We start from the raw sequence: 17,102 nt of genomic DNA on the forward strand, positions 1-17,102 counted from the left end.
GTGGCCTGCACACAAGCTTACTACTACAGGTTTTGAAAACAAAGACAGTAAATTCTAATCTTCTTTTGACTTTTGATTTCTTCTTGGCAATAGGAGAAATTAAGGCTGCAAGGCCAAATCACAGAAGGGAGCAACATGATTAAAACAATTGCATTTGGTCGCTATGAGCTTGACACTTGGTACCATTCTCCCTATCCTGAAGAATATGCACGGCTGGGACGTCTCTACATGTGTGAATTCTGTTTAAAATATATGAAGAGCCAAACTATACTCCGCCGCCACATGGTGAGTTGTCTTGGGTTCCTCTGCCTTGACTATCATAACAGTGTTACAAGATTTTTGCCCTAGAGATGACATCAGTCCTAGCAATCTTAATGGTACAAAGGCATAGGGAATCGAAAGTCACGTTTCAGGGTGAGGCATATAGCCTGTGGCCTAGCTGATGCTGGTTCTACTCAGAACTGCTGAAGGCCCTTAACCACATTCTGTCATAGGCCTTGCTTTGTCTATTTTTCTTGCTTCCTACTCTTCTCTACTTGTTCCTCAGAATATGAATTACCTCTGCCCAGGGTTTTTTTGTGTGTCTTAAACTAGATGAAAATGCATGGACTTCATTAGACAGAGTAGAGATAGAGTAGCTCACCTTTTGGGCAGTGAGTATTCAGGAAATGTATGTTGAATGAAAATATATATAAAGAAGGCAAGACTGACAGATAATTTCAATTAACAGACTGTGTCCTGGGTGCCTCATCCTCAAGTTGTTTTAGTATTTTCTGGCTTCTGAACATTCTTCATTTTAAAATGGGAATAAGAACTTGAATCTGGTTTTGTTGTTAACAAATGTGCTTACTAGATTTTCTTCAGCTTTAAGCCATTTTTCCTTCCCTAGTTATGGAACAAAAAGCCTGGTCTTAAAGGGAATTTCTGCCATGGAGCAAGAATAGAGAAAGGGGAAGGGGTAGAGAGTTATGAAATATTTTTGTTTCTATAGTCACAACATACTTTGGCTCTAAAGCCTTTGGGTAAAACTCTTTTCTTCCCCATCATCTACAATCCAGGATTACTGTGATTCCTGTCATGTACTGCTCCCTAGTTTGGTGGTACTGTTTTGTGTTCCCAGCTCTGGAGCACATGTAGCTTTGTGGTCCAGTCCTGCAGTGATGAATTAAACCCTCCAGACTCTTATCACCCTTGCTTTGCCTGAGGTGGGTATATAATAATGGAGGGCTGGTAATGGGTAAAGACTGGCATAGACAGTAATGGTGTCAGGGGACTGAATACTGACACAGATTGTAGATCATGGAGGTAAGTAAAACTGGTATTTTTAATGATATGAACTATTTACATTTCTACCTTTTTCTTCCTGGTTATTTAGTAACATTCACCAAAAAAGGTAGCCAAAAGGACAAGACAAGAAATAGAGGAAACAAAGGGTCTAAATAAATTCAGGGATCAAATAAATATTCTGCATATTTTGGGGCCTACTGTATGAGTTATAAAAATCAAATTTGAGGAATTATAAACGTGTTTTACTCCATGACTATTCTGAATACCATGTAAACTGAAGTGGTCTTTCTTTGACTTGGCTTTTGTTGTAAAAGAAATTATTGTTGTGTTAGTTATTGTTGGCTTGAGCAAAAGGGTGGAGATGGGAGCAAACTATAGGTGGAGCTCTGAAGCAATTCCAGTTAATAATATTTGGATTTACATGTAACAAAACATGATTCTTTTTTTTTTTTTTTTTGGTACTAGGGAATTGAACCCAGGGGCGCTCAACCACTGAGCTACATCTTCCTGTGTCAACCTCCCAAGCTGCTGAGAGGAACAGGATTCTTGAGTTGACAGGAAGCCAAAATAAAATTGTTTAATATAAAATGTTCCTAGGCTGGGGATGTGCCTCCATGGTAGAGCCCTCACTTAGCATGTTTAAGGCCCTGGGTTCAATCCCTGGCACTACAAAAACAAAACACATAGGGGTTGGAGTTGTGGCTCAGTGGTGGAGCACTTGCCTAGCATGTGCAGGGCCCTGGGTTTGATCCTCAGCACCACATTAAAAAATGAATAAATAAAATAAAGATATTGTGTCCAACTACAACTAAAAACTTAAAAAAACACAAAAAATATTCCACATATGTACAGTTTTTTAAAACAACATTTAAAAATGTTTTTACCAGAAACCTTTCCAGAATTAACCTGTTTAGACGAGTGATGGGTTACATTAAAGCTATTGGCAGGGCTGAGGTGTAGCTCAGTTGTAAAACACTTGCCTCGCATGCCCAAGGCCCTGGATTCCATCCCTAGCACCTCAAAAGAAAAACAGCAACAAATATACTGGCAATTGAGAGTGAGAAAAGAAAATGCCTTGTGCCCTCTTGTGGCCAAGTGCCCCCCAGTATCCTGCAACTCAGCCATGGTGCCTTTCCTGTTTTTTAAGCCACAGAAAGACTTTCTCTTATATCCTTACATAACAAAGAGAATGCATTTGCCTGGAGCTGGTGCAGATAGTGGTTCATTTGGTTTTGATCACTGTGGGTCATTTTTCTAATCTGGGAAAAGATGGTAATGGTTAAGTGGTAATGAGAAGTTACTGGTAAAGGTGAGAGTGAAGTACTTAGCAACTCTAATCTCCTGCAAATAAGCTGCTTAAGAGTTTCCTGTTAGCATGAGGCATTTTATACTAAGCAAGGATATTCTTATTTATCTGGCTTTTACGTAGTAGAAGATTTTAATCTCCTGGACCAAGACACTGCCAGAATACAATCTAAAAAAACTTGTTCCAAATGGTTATAAAAATTCCACAAATGTACTACAATGACTTTAGAAGACTTTATTTGTTTTACTGGAAAAAAAAAAAATCTGTAATATGTGTATCCAACTTTCCCTCAGTTCAGTTAACCAGATTTGATCCGTGATGCTTTTTTCCCTTTGGGGACCCTTTTCCATAGGGAGCTCTTTATCCCTGATGGGAATTCATTCTCTTGCAGGCCAAGTGTGTGTGGAAACACCCCCCTGGTGATGAGATATATCGCAAAGGCTCAATCTCTGTGTTTGAAGTAGATGGCAAGAAAAATAAGGTAAAAAGTGGCAAGTAAGATAGAGTGGTGGGAATATGTGTTCATAGATTTCTGAAGGAGTTTTTTTTTTTTTAACCACACCTTGTAAAGAAGATCAACATTTTGCATGCACATTAATGATATGATCATATTTTTAGACCTTTATCTGATAAGTTTTGAATTCACTGGCCCTTTCATGGAATCTCTTCCTCTCTTCCAGATTTACTGCCAAAATCTGTGCCTGCTGGCCAAGCTTTTTCTGGACCACAAGACATTATATTATGATGTGGAACCCTTCCTGTTCTATGTTATGACTGAAGCAGACAACACTGGCTGTCACCTAATTGGATATTTTTCCAAGGTCAGTGGGATCTGGGGATTAAGAAGCTAATGGCTGAGGCTGGGAATATAGCTCAGTTGATAGAGTGCTTGCCTTGCATGTACAAGGCCCTGGGTTTAGTTCCCAGCACCAAAAAAAAAAAAAAAAAAAAAAAAAAAAGCAGCAGCTAACGGTCAGAGCAGGGGTGATGGATGTTGGCATCTTGGGGCTCAAATCCCTGATGGGGAAGAGACCATACCCCTGGCAATGATGAAAGTCCTTCCTTTAAGAAAATTAAAGACAAATGCATGTATCAAAGGTAGTTTAATGAAAATATACAATTGTTTATTAAAAGTTCTGGTTTATTCATTTCTGAACTTGCAGGCTGGAGCTGCCTATTAATTAGTGGCCTTGGCCTCCCTAGTAATCCAAGAGCACGCATTTTGCAGCCAAGCCGACTCTTTGGCTTCGCGCTCCTCAGTGTTATTAGCTTAAAACCAGGAATATATTCCAGTTGCCTGGGGTTAGCTGGGCTCCTTCTAGCATAGTCCTATTAATGCCTCTGGGTCTTCACTGACAAAGGCTGGATTTGGCTTATGACTTTTTAGTATAGCAACTAAAATTGAAATAAAATTTATATACATTCACAAGCCAAGCAGTTAACCCACTTGAAGTGTACAATTCAGGAATGGGGTAGAGTGCTTGCCTAATGGAAACTGTATTATATGCGATTTGATCGTTTATTGATCCCCTTCCAGAATGAGTATTTATGTTAATTTTCTTTTCTTCTCTTCCAGTATATAGTCTCCATTTGAAAAAATTGCTTTTAAAGAGGGTGCTATAGGGCTGGGGCTATGGCTCAGTGGTAGAACACTCGCCAAGCATATGTGAGGTACTGGATTCGATTCTCAGCACCACACAGAAATAAATTTAAAAAAAATATTTTTTAAGGGAGAATGCTGTAGAGCCACTCAGGAGTCTTAACCTTCTTGACCTATACTCTGGCTGTAAAGAACCCAGAGTTAGCCCCCTTAAAATGAACTGGAGGTCTCAGCTTAAAACCCTGGGATTAATGACTTTGGGCATCATAAAGGTTATGGGTATAATAACTGAGCCTGATAGCCACTCCCAGGACTAGTTAGTCATATTTTGTAGGCAGCTTTATTTTATATCTGTAGGAGTGTGAAAACCTTGGTCTCAAACTCTTAATGACCTCCTCATTTGTTTGCTCTTTTTAGGAAAAGAATTCATTCCTGAACTACAACGTATCCTGTATCCTTACCATGCCTCAGTACATGAGACAGGGCTATGGCAAGATGCTTATTGATTTCAGTAAGTAGGACTGCTAAAGTTGTCAGCTTCACAAGGCAGGGACCCTGTGACTATCGTCTCTATCTGTCCTGTGGTCTCTGCAATTCCTGGGATGTAGTAGAAGTATACTGCTTCTTAGTGAATGAATGAACAAGTGGAGAAATCCTAAACGCTGTCAGTCTACTGATAACTCAGTTAACACTCAATGAATACAGGACTCTTGAGTTGGTACTTAATTAGGAGAATAAAAAATTAAGCTCTTCAGGATTATCCTAGTTTGAGACTTAAACAGAACACACACATGCATAAGGCTTAAAATCTGTTTCTTTGATGTTTGGGATTTCATTTTTCAAGGACTTGTCTAGAGGTAATCCTTATACCTGATACAGACTTTGAGTATTACACTCTGTTCTCATTAATCTTGGATTCTACCTTTATGGAATTGTCTGCTCACTAAAATTTACTTGAAACCCTAACATCTTGGCACCTTTGTGGTCATCCATGGACATGCCCAGTGCAGGAAAAATTAAGGGTCATTGGATACCCACATACTTAGCCACATTCAAATAAGTCGCCCTGTTTAGCTCTCATACCGTGAACAAGTGTCATTGTCGGTCTGTTAGTGCCACTTTTCCACATTTTTGTGCTTTTTGTTGATAATTTTTAATGGCCGCGAAGTGTGCTCAGTGCTGTTACTAAATACAGGAAGACTGATGGATCTGCAGGGATGAGATGAGTTACAGTGCTGTTGGTTGGGACAAAATGTCTTTGATTCAACAGCATATATTAAACAGGGTATTTACCTTTTTAAAAAATGTGGTACTGGGGATTGAACCCAGGGGTGTTCTAATTTTATTTTTATTTTGAGACAGGGTCTCTCTGTGCTGAGGTCTCATTGAGCTGCTCAGACTGGCCTTGAATTTGTGATCCAGCTGCCTCAATATTCTGAGTCACTGAGATTATAGGCATGTGCCGCCTGGCCTGGCCTGTAATTCACTTTGAATCTAAAAGTGCTTGCTCCATGTCTTTTTTTTTGCTCCCTGCTGTTTCTTTTGGTGACAAAAGATTAGTTGTCTAGTAGAGTTTCCCATATTATGTATTTTGCAGTCCACATTCTCATGTATATTTTGTATAAATTGAATGTTAGACGTTAAAACTGGAGGTATCTTCATTTGCACTTTCCCACTCTCTACTACTACATGGGTGGTACTGAGATAATCTGTTCAAAATTTTGAAAAATATAAAAAGCCATATAATGAAATGGCTTCTCCTCTGTGTTCTTAACCTGTTTGGAACATATCACAACATAGAGTCATTGTTTTTAAAATTCTAGTAAAGGCTTCCAGAGGTTTTGTTTGTTTGTTTGTTTGTTTGTTTTTGGTGTCATTATAAGTAACTGTAAATACACCTTCTTCCCCTTTTGTTTATACAAAGGCAGCATGTTATATTTAACAGCTACACCGTACATATTCCATTGAATGGCTGATCCCTAATTGATACTGCAGAGCAAATTGTACTTCTTAAACTTTCTTCCTTAGCACTATTCTTTGCTATTAGGATGAAATATAGTGTTGGTAGAAAAAGTCTGTATTTGGGCTGGGGCTGGGGCTGTGGCTGTGGCTGTGGCTCAGCAGTAGCACACTTGCCTGGCATGTGTGAGGTACTGGATTAAATTCTCAGCACCACACATAAATAAGTAAATATTGGCACAATTAATAAATAGATAGATAAAGGTCTACCAGCTACTTAAAAATTAAAAAAAAGAAAAAGTCTGTATTTGTTCCCTGGCAGGTTATTTACTTTCCAAAGTGGAAGAAAAAGTTGGCTCTCCAGAACGTCCACTCTCAGATCTGGGGCTCATAAGCTATCGTAGTTACTGGAAAGAAGTGCTTCTCCGTTACCTGCATAATTTTCAAGGCAAAGAGATTTCTATCAAAGGTTGGTTTTTAATTCTTTAATGTTTCATTGTTAGTTCCACTAGATGTCCTACCTTTTCCACTTGACCCCTGTTCATGCTTTTTGTCACCTGCAAAGCTGTGCCTCATTCTGTCTTTCTTCTAAATATGAAGACCACTGATATGGACCATTACAGAGAGCCTCACTAGAGTGCCTAGGGATTCTAGAGCGGTTGACCCCTGGGAATGGCTATGAACTGGTTTCTTAAAAATGAAGAAGAAAAACAAATATTTTGAGCTTTTAAGATATCCCTTTTATGCAAAGGTAGGATTCATTTTGATCTGTTTGACCTTGATATCTCTAATTAACCAAGAGTAGCTTCTTACTATAATATCCTTTTTCACTCTTATATGGACTGGTCAAATTCTTTGTATACATTTTCCGAACAGGTAGGGTTGAATCAGAGATTCTAGCCCTTTGAATTTCTCCTAAGAGAAAGGAAACCTCAAAAAGGGTGGGGGTCTGTGCTTTGACCAGGTTCTCAGTGACTCTTCTGTTTCAGAAATTAGTCAGGAGACCGCTGTGAATCCCGTGGACATTGTCAGCACTCTGCAAGCCCTTCAGATGCTCAAGTATTGGAAAGGCAAACACCTAGTTTTAAAGAGACAGGTGAGGTTTTTAATCAGCTGCTTGCTCCTTGCTGACTGCCTCTTGAGCAGAGCCCAGTAGGGGTCTTACCACCCATCCTTTCACAGAGGAGCTCAAATATTATGCCTTCATTTCTTTAACTGGCAGTGTGAAGCCCGAGTGATCTTTGGTATTAAGCTTATTTCCTACCTTGTCCTTATTGGAGCTTTTGTTAAACTCCTATCTCAAAGTTGGATGACACCAGTTAAGCAGCTTTATGTTGCATAGCACTTTTATCATTTAATGATTTTCTTAGATTAGGAAGAATGGCCCAGCTGTAGAGGGGAATCTTCACAGACTCCAGGGCTTTCAGAATGGTTTTAAATGCCATCTCAACTAATGCCCACTTTTAATTTTTTTAGTTGACTCATATGTATAATAAAGATAGGTGAATAATGATTCCCGTTCTTACTATGGGCAAAATTGGAAGTAATTTATTAGGTAGGAAAGCCGTTTGCAAATCAAAGGATATTTTCTTAAACCTTAATAAATTGTTAACCTTTTGGTGATTTCTTCTTGGCTAATAGTTATTTTAAAATCTGTATGTCAAGGCATGCTGATTGAACGAGTCTAACAGTTGTTCCCATTGTTCTTCCCAGGACCTGATTGATGAGTGGATAGCCAAAGAGGCCAAAAGGTCCAACTCCAATAAAACCATGGATCCAAGCTGCTTAAAATGGACCCCTCCCAAGGGCACTTAAAGTGACCTGTCATTCCGAGCCAGCGAACCCCAGCAGTAGGAATCCGTACCCTAGGGATCTGTCTGTCATTTCTGTTGCTCTTGTGATTGGCAAGTACAGTATCCTTTGGGAAGGCCATCCCCCTCAGGACTGTCCTGGCTCCGACCTTCATTTACACTGCAGACGCTGGTTCTGAGGAACTGTTGTTTCGGCCTCAGTGAGGTTGCCTGGATGAGATCTGTATTAGACTCAAGTGCAGATCCCTCATAGCACTGACCCAAGGAGTTCTGTTATGGTACTGTACCTGTCCAGTCACTGGTTCCCTCCTCATGTTCTCTTGCCCCATGAGGTGTGTCTTGTCCTCTGAACTTTGTACTAGTGCTTCTTGCCGCCTGGTCACCAGACCTCCAAATATGGTTGCCACTACCGAGACCTTTCCAGTTACTCTTTACAAGTGTTTTTGTGGAGGGGCAGGGAAGAGGCAGCACTTTTGAGGGTGTGTATGTGTACTGGGAGGGGTCCATTCACATGAGATTTCATCTTGCTTTATTTAACCTTTCTTCCTCCATTTTTATTGGAAGACTTGTTTTTGTTCAGTATTGGGCTGCCCAGATCCAAATACTTCTTAAGAGTTTCCCAGAGATTAGTTTTGGTAACAGTACAATAATCCATCCAAATGATATGGCGAGAGCAATAAGACGTGGTGATTTTGTATTTTGGTTTGAGTTCACCTGTGGGCAGTGGGCAGTGGGCATTGTGGAAGGGAATGGATAATTCTTTTGCCTCACCACAAAGTGCCCAGCAGTAAATGTTTTCTTCTCTCTTTACTCCCTGCCCCTTTTACATTCACAGGTGCCAAAATAATTTCCAGTTCTCCCTTTCATGCTTCATGTTAACTAGTTTAATAGTACTGCAAAACCTTTTCCCTCATACCAGTTTTAATAGGACCCCTGTACTTCCACATAAGTTACACTGATTTTGTCCAGAGCATCTTGGGAGAAGTTGAAAGTGATTGAAAATGACTTTCTGTCTCAGCCCATGGCTTTCAGCAAGGCAGAGTGGCCACCTGCCAAGGTTTGCTTCTCTCTTCAACAGTTACTCACCCTCTTCTAGGACTAAAGTGCTTCTGCCCTTCCAAGAACTCCTCCTCCATTTCCTTTTTGGGATTTGACACCATCCTATATCCTCTGGTCTCCTATTTTTGGTGTTGTTCAAGTGAAGGAAGAGTTGTTCCCTCTAATTTCTCCCTAGCCCGTTATAACCTGCTATCTTGGGGCAGCTTTTGATGTCTGACATGTCACCCTTCCCAACTTGGTCTCCTACAACACTGCTGTCTTCATGTGGCACCCTTACCACACTCCCGACTCTGGTCATTTGTGCCTTTCTCTTGTCATCTCTGTACACTACTTATATTCACTGTGGGTTGGGGGGAGCTGATTTTAAGCATGTTCAGTGGCGGCTCCCCTCCAGTTTCAGTGTCACTGTTAAAATTTATCCAAAAGCAACTTCACTGGGGGTTTTCTTAAGGGGTAAAGGCCTTTTACAGATGCTAAACCCTTCCCCACATGTGGTAGAATGTGCTCTTCTATATCTACTCCTCAATAAAGCATGTTCTCTGCTCAAGTCCGTTTTATCTGGGGCTTTCATTTGTGTATGAAAATGACGAAGCTGACCTGCTCTAATAGTAAGTGCGTGGGGACTTGTTTTTTCTAGCAGTAGACTGTTGAGGGATGTGGTTTGTGGCTATGGAATGTTTTTCCCTGTGGTGCTAGCCATAGAGGGAGTGCTGAGTCTGAACTTGTGTAGTTGGGATGAATTCAAACTGCCTTCTTTTTGGTGCCAGCAGTGGCTACTTGGTATTACACATACTTTTTTATTGAGTTCATTTTTGTCTGGTTTTAGGGGCAAAGGAATCAGTGGGAAGTGAGTATAGGTAGCATATGATGGATACCTTTTTGTGGGGCGGCAGGTGGTAACCAGGGATTGAATTCAGGGGCACTCGACCACTGAGCCACATCCCCAGCTCCATTTTCTATTTTATTTAAAGACAAGGTGTCAACTGAGTTGCTTAGTGCCTCATTGTTGCTGAGGCTGGCTTTGAACTCACGATCCTCCTGTCTTAGCCTCTGGATCCACTGGGATCAGAAACAGATGTCTCATCTATCTCTAAGCACATTTGCCAGTAGTGCATTGTGTCACCTCTAATCATTCCTTCTCTTCCAGATTGTCTGCAGCTTTTATCCAGTGGCAGGAAAGGAAGCTGGGCACTTTCCATCTGTCTGGTAGAAAGGGAGGAGGGTGGGAATTGTTGTGTTGCTGAGATGGTTTTGTTTACTGTGGCTGGGAGTGTTGAGACCCTATACCTCTGGGCACACCAAGAGTCCTTTGCAAGGCTAGAGTCCTTGGGTGCCACTTATTAGGGTAAGCGTGGGGTGAAGAGAAGCTGAAGTTTTTTATAAAAAGACTTATCTCATCTTTTCTTAGAATGATGCATGCTAGAGTCTCCCTGTTGTAAATATTTGCCTCAAAGGGAAATTTTGCTTTTCTTCACATTTTGAAAAAAGAATTGAATTAGGTAATATAAACTATGGGAATGAAATGCTCAGAGGAAATTGTGCTTGGAGTTTTGTGCACAGTCCTGGTCCTAGTCCTCTAAACTGGTTTCTACCCCTTTTAGTAAAAGGAAGACTTTTCTGGTTTGAACCTTTTACAACTATGGGAATAGAGTGTTTATTTTCCTGCACAACATTGAGTGGGACTTGCTATCCCCTTTGAAGTTCTCTAACCCCTGTGCATAAAAGAAGCTCAGCTGCTCCTTCATTAGAAGTTGACAGTCCTGGATCTAACTCCTGACATCCAGTGGAGTCACCTACAACATTTTGGGAGGAAGTAACCTCTAGCATGTACTTCCCATATGCTTGGTGGCATTGCTGCCTCGCAATAGCCCCATGCAGCTGATGTTCACATTGGTTTTGCAGGGAAACCTGGAACCCATGGTGACACCAGAAGCAGTGAAGTCCCACACCTTTCTTCTAGCTTTTTTGATTCCTTAATGATTAATCATCCTCTCCCTGCTAGCTAGATGCCCTGGCTACAGGCACCCATGTTTCTAAAGCTTCCATTACAAGAATATTAAGGAAGCTAGTAAATACTTTGAGACAAGAGTTGATTTTGGTTGATTGTAGAGGTAGCAAGTTGGGCCAGAGTGGGAAACCAGGGAAGCAGAAGATATGCCTCACTTGGGACTGCTGATGAAATAGGGACAAACTGCCCCTTTGCCTGCACAGTGCCCTTACAGCACTGGAAGATGGGTTTTAGATGCTTTTTCCAGAAGAGAAGTTTTGATGTTCAGAGAGTTCTTGGCAGCTAATAGCAACAGAATGAGAGCCTTGCTCCTCTAGTTCCAAATCTTATATTTTGATAATGCTGTCCTGCGGTCTGGTGACCTGATGCCTCTATTGTTTTCCCATTTTTTTCTTTCTTTCTTTTTTTTTTTTTTTTTTAGGTTGACACAATGTCTTTAATTTGTTTGTTTATTTTTATGTGGTGCTGAGGATCGAACCCAGTGCCTCACACATGCTAGGTGAGCACTCTACCACTGAGCCACAACCCCAGCCCTGTTTCCCTATAGTTCTGGACAGGTTAGGAGGGGCCTGGAATCTAGTTGACCATGTCAAGCCAGTTAGTTGAGATAAAGGTGGGGGCTACCTAACATCTAAAACGAGTATATAAAAAGCCACAGCTTGCTTACAGTACACATTCCTTCTGGAGCATGAAGCAAATGAAAACCAGTCTTTTCTGGATGTGTATTAGTAACTTTCCAAGGGCAGTCCTTGACCTCCCTGCCTTTTCCTCCTTTGATGAGCAATCAGTGTCAAATGGCACTAAAACAGTGGTTTCATGAGGTGGAGGATCAAGCAGCAGAGTTCTTAGCTGCATCTTTACTCCCCTTTGTTTTCTTCTGACCTTTCGAAATCTGATCAAAGCACTGGATTTAATTTTTTTTTTTTCTTAATGCACCTGTACAGATCTGTACACACTTATCTACAGCTCAGGAAATCACCTTGAAGGCCATATCTGGACTTGGGGTTAAGAAAGCCTGGTTTGAGAAGCCTCAGTGAGAATAGGAGTCTTGCTCTCGGCCTGCCTTCACTCTTAGCCCAAGGCCCTAAGCTGGTTCTTGAGTGTGAGTGGACTCCACAACTAATTCCATCTAGTGTAGCGAAATGGGATGGCAAAGGCATGCCTTACTTTCTCTCAACATTGGCTTCCCTCTTCCCTGTGAGACTCACAGGTATGTATACGTACAAAATGTATAGAATTGCACATGTCATAAGAATAAAATATGAAAACCTCTTTGTTAAGTAATAGCACGTGTTGAATTCAGAAATGACCCTTTGCTGTTCATCAGGATCATGAAATTCTAGAATTGGACCTCAACTGGTTTTGCTCCAGCACTTTTTGCCACAGACATGTAAGACTGCTTCTTCCAGACTATCTCCTGCTGATGGGGGCAGTGTAATTGCTCACTTCCTTTGTGATGTCTTCAACAATGCCAATAAATGTCACTAAGAAAGAAACAAAAGGATTGCCTGGTGGTGAAAAATGCCCCTGGTGCCAAAATATCAGACTGCCTCTTCACTCTTGTGCAATACCTTTAGACACAGGTCCTGCCATCGCCATTTAGGGGCTTAGAAGTTTGTTTACTTGTGCCCAAGAGTGGAGAGAATAACCTGTGCTGTTGTACAACTCTAGCTTCATGGTACCTGCCAAGTGTTCCATGTAGAGAGAAACACCTTTTTTCTTAACCAAGTCACGTTCATTCTAAGAAGCCAGTCTTTGTTCTTAATTGGTATTTGTTTCTGGAAACATCTTGCTTTATAAAAATTTATTCCAAAGTTACCAGAAACTTATACTCTTGGATATCTTCAAAGATGGCTACCAACAATTGCTCCCATCCCCGTAAGTATGTGCTGCTCCTTCCTATCAGTGGTCCACTTTTACCTATGACTCATTTTGACTGACTGGTAAAATGATATGGAAGTGCTTCTGGTAGCTTCCACCTTTGCTGTTGGACATGTGCTGACATGTTTTCAAGCTAGAAGCTTGGGCTAAACTACCAGGGAAAGGGAGACCAAGTAAGAGACCATGTGTAGGACAACTGGGTTACTTTAGCTGGTAGCTACACAAGTCCACACTTGGATTTCTTGAAAGTTTCAATTTCAGACAAACTCCTCACTGCAGCTTTGTGAATGGTCCCTGCTGTCACCATAGGAAGCTAACGAAACATCCAGCTTTAAGTCCCACCACCCCAGAGAAATATTCTTCTAAGCCATGTTTTGGAATTGTTTGACACAGTGAAGGGTAAGCGAGACAGGACTTAATGAGGGCTGGGGGTATAGCTTAGTGGTAAAAGCACTTGCCTAGCATGTGTAAGGCTCTTGGTTCCATTCCCAGTATTGGGAGCAGAATAAAAAAAAGGATTTCTGAAGGGCTAGAATTCAGTTTGATCCTATAGTTTCCATTTATTTCCTTCTTGTAATTGGAAGGTGCACAGGGGAGGATCCCCATCTTGGGCAACTCTTATGTGAATGGCACCCTCAGTCAGTTCAGCCCCAGTGTGGTCATTTAGCACATCCCAACTCTCAAATTGTTTCTGAGGCCCCTGACTGGCTTTAGAATTCTCACCCACTTCCTTAGAAGTGGATTAATGTGCTTCTACAACTGACACACAGCCTGTCACTTCCCTGTTCAAGAATTCATGTGACCTCCTGTGCTCCTTGGATTAAGTTCGTATTTATCCTGGCTTTCAAGTTTTTCCATAAGCTGACTCAGCCCTCATAGCCTTCATCATTCCCTTCCACGTAGCCTCAGCATGCAGTTGAATTAGCCCATTATCCCCTTCACTGTGTTTACTGGGAAAGCCTCCACTTCAACATTCCCCAGAAGTCTTCCATTAAATACAAAAGTATGAACAAAGAGTGCTGTGGTAAAACACTAAGTACCAGTATATGTCTTGACTTCTGGACTTCTCAAAACCTCCAGTAAGCTAATGCATACTAGAATTTTCCAAAGAGGAGGGAGAACGTAACATTTCTGAAATGATTTGATCTGGATGGAGCTTCTTGAGATTCTGGTATGCTGGGGTCAGACATATTGGGAATTTTTTTTTCCCCTACCCAAATAGGTCCAGTTAAAAAGGGATTCCTTTGAGGCCCCACTTATAATTTCACCTGAGGCTTATAAGCGTCAGGTTTGAGCATGTGGAGTGAAGCTGCCTTGACTCAAATCTCGGCTCTGCCATTTCCTGTGTAACTTCAAGAAAGTGGCTTATACTCATCTGCAGACCAGGAATCATGGTTGTGAAGGTGAATTGTCTTGCAAAGTGCCTGACATTTATTAAGTTCCCAAATATTTATAAGTGTCATTAGGCCTTGGGACAGGAGATTTAGTGCTACATGAGTGACTAGCAATCTCCTGGATGAGGCAAATTATTTTCAATTGTGATCAGTGTAACAGGAATGGGACCAAAAAAAAAAAAAAAAAAAAGCATAGCAAAAGAGAATTGGTTGAACTTGAACTAAGAAGCCCTGTCTTTAAAAGGGCCTTTATCCTAGAACCTGAAAGATAACCCAGGAGAGAAGTAGAGTAACTGGGGCAGTATGCCGTTGGGGAAGCCTGAGAACCTGGTAATGAGCTTGAGGATTGAGAGAGAGAACAGAGAGCACAGGACCTTGGAGGCGTTGACAAGATTGTTGTGCTTATCTCAGGGCAGCACTGAACTGGTCAGGGATGGATACAATCCATTTTCCTTTTTTAAAAGGCATGGGGAAGAATGGGGATATAGCTCAGTTGGTAGAGCGCTTGCCTTGCATGCGTAAGACCCTGGGTTCAATCCCCAGCACCACATACACACCCAAAAATGTAGTGGATGGCAGCAAGATGAAAGCAGAGACTGTTGGGAGGCCACTCCCTTTCAAGAAGGGCCAAGGGTGACTTATGTTAATAGAGCTAGCGGAGATAGGCCAGAAGTGGAAGAATTTGACATCCTCCACAGCTAGAGGATGCATCAGAGGTGAAGAGTAACTCCCAGCTTTCTTTGGCATCTGGGTATACTAATGTGTAGCGATGCAGATCAGAAGTTCATTGTCGGACATGCAGAGTTCAAGGACTACCCACCGTGTTCACTAAGCAGTGGCTGCTGTTATTTATTTACTTCAGTTACTTGCATTAACTTTGGCTCCCTCGAGACAGACTCCTTGTGGACAGGAAACGTGAGCCCTCCAACCCACTCCCCGAGGACCACTTATGCATCAAGCACTTCTGTTTGAGCTGAGGGTATAAAGATAATTAAGGTGAGGTTCCTGACCTTGAGGCAAACTAATTAGAGCAACACATTTTCTATTGAGTGTGAATGGAAGAAAGTGTGTAAAGTGCTTTGGGAACACTGAGCAGGCAATAAATGGGTAGTTTCCCAAGGGTTAAGCTTTATGGAGAAATTGACCTGTGAATAAGAACCCACAAAATGGAAAGGGAATGGCATGTGCTGGAACTGGAGCTTGAGGGAACATGGTGGGTTCCAAAGAGATGATTGGCAAGAAGGCTGTGGGCTTTCCAGAGTGAGTGCATCTTGGTTCTCTTATAAGGACCCTAGGTCATTAGAGCAAATTCCTATCTCACTTCTTTCATATTCCCAGTCCTATCTGAGGTTCCAGGGAAGGGCTAGCGTATTGAGGTTTTTTCTAAACCTCCCAAACTTCAAACACATGGATAAAGTCATAAACCCCTTTGCTGCTTCTTCAGTTGGGTTATTGAAGCAACCCATCCCTTGGGACCAACCATTGGATAGGGGGGCTAGGGCGAAATGGGCATTGGGGAGGCTAGGAAACTCCTTGACGGGGGAGTTCGGCAGTGTAAGACTCCTAGGACGCCTGCACTGTCCCCTGCTCCCATATGCATCATTGGACATGACAGGTATGAGATAAAACAGAGGTTCAGGAGCCGGGCATGGTGATGCACACCTGTAATCCCAGCAGTTTGGGAGACTGAGACAGGAGGATCTTGAGTTCAAAGCCAGCCTCAGCAACTTATCGAGGTACTAAGTGACTATGTGACCTTGTCTAAATAAAATACAAAATAGGGCTGGGGGTGTGGCTCAGTGGTGGAGTGCCCCTGTACCAGCTCCTGCAAAAAAAAAAAAAAAAAGGCTCAGGGTGTGTTCTGGGTTTACAATGAGCAGGCAGTCTTAGGACAGAGTCACTACAGGTCAGATGGAAGGAGCCACAGGGTATGCTGGCACCATTTGGCTTCCCCTTATCAGCCTTCCTGTCACTTCCCTGGCACCTAGATGAAGGTCCTGCCCTCCATCAAGGCCTGCTTTCCCCTCCTTTTAAATATAACCTACTCCCACCCACATTCCCTGACAAGACTCAAATGTCCAGAAAAACTTTTTTTTTTTTTTTTTTTTTTTTGAGTGACAGAAGCTTAACGTCTTGTGGCCTGGTGAATGAATGGATCTCCTTTACAGCTGAACCTCCCCACATAATTCCCAACTCACTTCTGGTTCAGAACCTCTCGTTGCTTAGGTTTCCCCTGGGGCTTCGTTCTGGCTAATAGGCTTCTTTCTAGGCATTCTGGGTTCCTCTGTGTCCCACTTGCCTCAAACTACAAGGGCAGGGACAAGGGTCCCCCCAACACACTGGGGACCTCCTGAGGCTGGAAGCTGTTCTGTTCCCCTAGTGCTCTTTCCAAGACTCAGAAATGGGATCACTGTGTCTTAAAGGCAAAGGGGCCACCTTATACAAAGGAATTGATGAGTGACCTGGGACCCAGTTCTCCAAATCAGGAGATGTGTGGGTTTGAACCCTTGAGGTCATGGTTGGGGTAGAGAAGATGAGAAGCCTAAAGGGAAAAGTCTCCCTTGCCCTCAGTCCCTCCCACTCCAAAATACCTGCTGCCATCTCCTCACCCTGAGGTCTCTTCCCTGTTTCTCTATGTAGGACCTCATTACCTGTGTCCCAAGCCTGTTTTCCCATCTGAGAACAGGACCTGGGCTGAGTAGGCTTCCTTTGCAATTCTGATAAAAGCCTGGTGGCCTGCTGACATCCTGCCCTCTACCCCCACCCCCGACCCCAACACACACCACAGAGGAAGCCA

General features: G+C 42.2%; 1 protein-coding gene across 4 annotated transcripts in view; it reads left to right on the plus strand.

Moving 5' to 3' along the window:
• Window positions 1–9,569, plus strand: part of Kat7 (lysine acetyltransferase 7) — a 30,088-nt gene extending 20,519 nt beyond the window's left edge. For 2 of the 4 annotated variants that reach the window (XM_040268904.2, XM_040268905.2), the window contains 7 exons: window positions 94–285; window positions 2,985–3,074; window positions 3,274–3,414; window positions 4,611–4,704; window positions 6,454–6,621; window positions 7,142–7,248; window positions 7,866–9,569. In XM_040268904.2, the coding sequence (XP_040124838.1) occupies window positions 94–285; window positions 2,985–3,074; window positions 3,274–3,414; window positions 4,611–4,704; window positions 6,454–6,621; window positions 7,142–7,248; window positions 7,866–7,967 (894 nt within the window). In that variant the 3' untranslated portion in view covers window positions 7,968–9,569. The remainder of the gene's footprint in view (window positions 1–93; window positions 286–2,984; window positions 3,075–3,273; window positions 3,415–4,610; window positions 4,705–6,453; window positions 6,622–7,141; window positions 7,249–7,865) is intronic. The other 2 variants (XM_005321681.4, XM_005321682.4) reach the window with 1 other exon arrangement.
• The last annotated feature ends 7,533 nt before the right edge of the window (window positions 9,570–17,102 follow it).

The sequence above is a fragment of the Ictidomys tridecemlineatus genome, chromosome 3, assembly GCF_052094955.1.
Source record: "Ictidomys tridecemlineatus isolate mIctTri1 chromosome 3, mIctTri1.hap1, whole genome shotgun sequence".
NCBI classification, from domain to species: Eukaryota; Metazoa; Chordata; class Mammalia; order Rodentia; family Sciuridae; genus Ictidomys; species Ictidomys tridecemlineatus.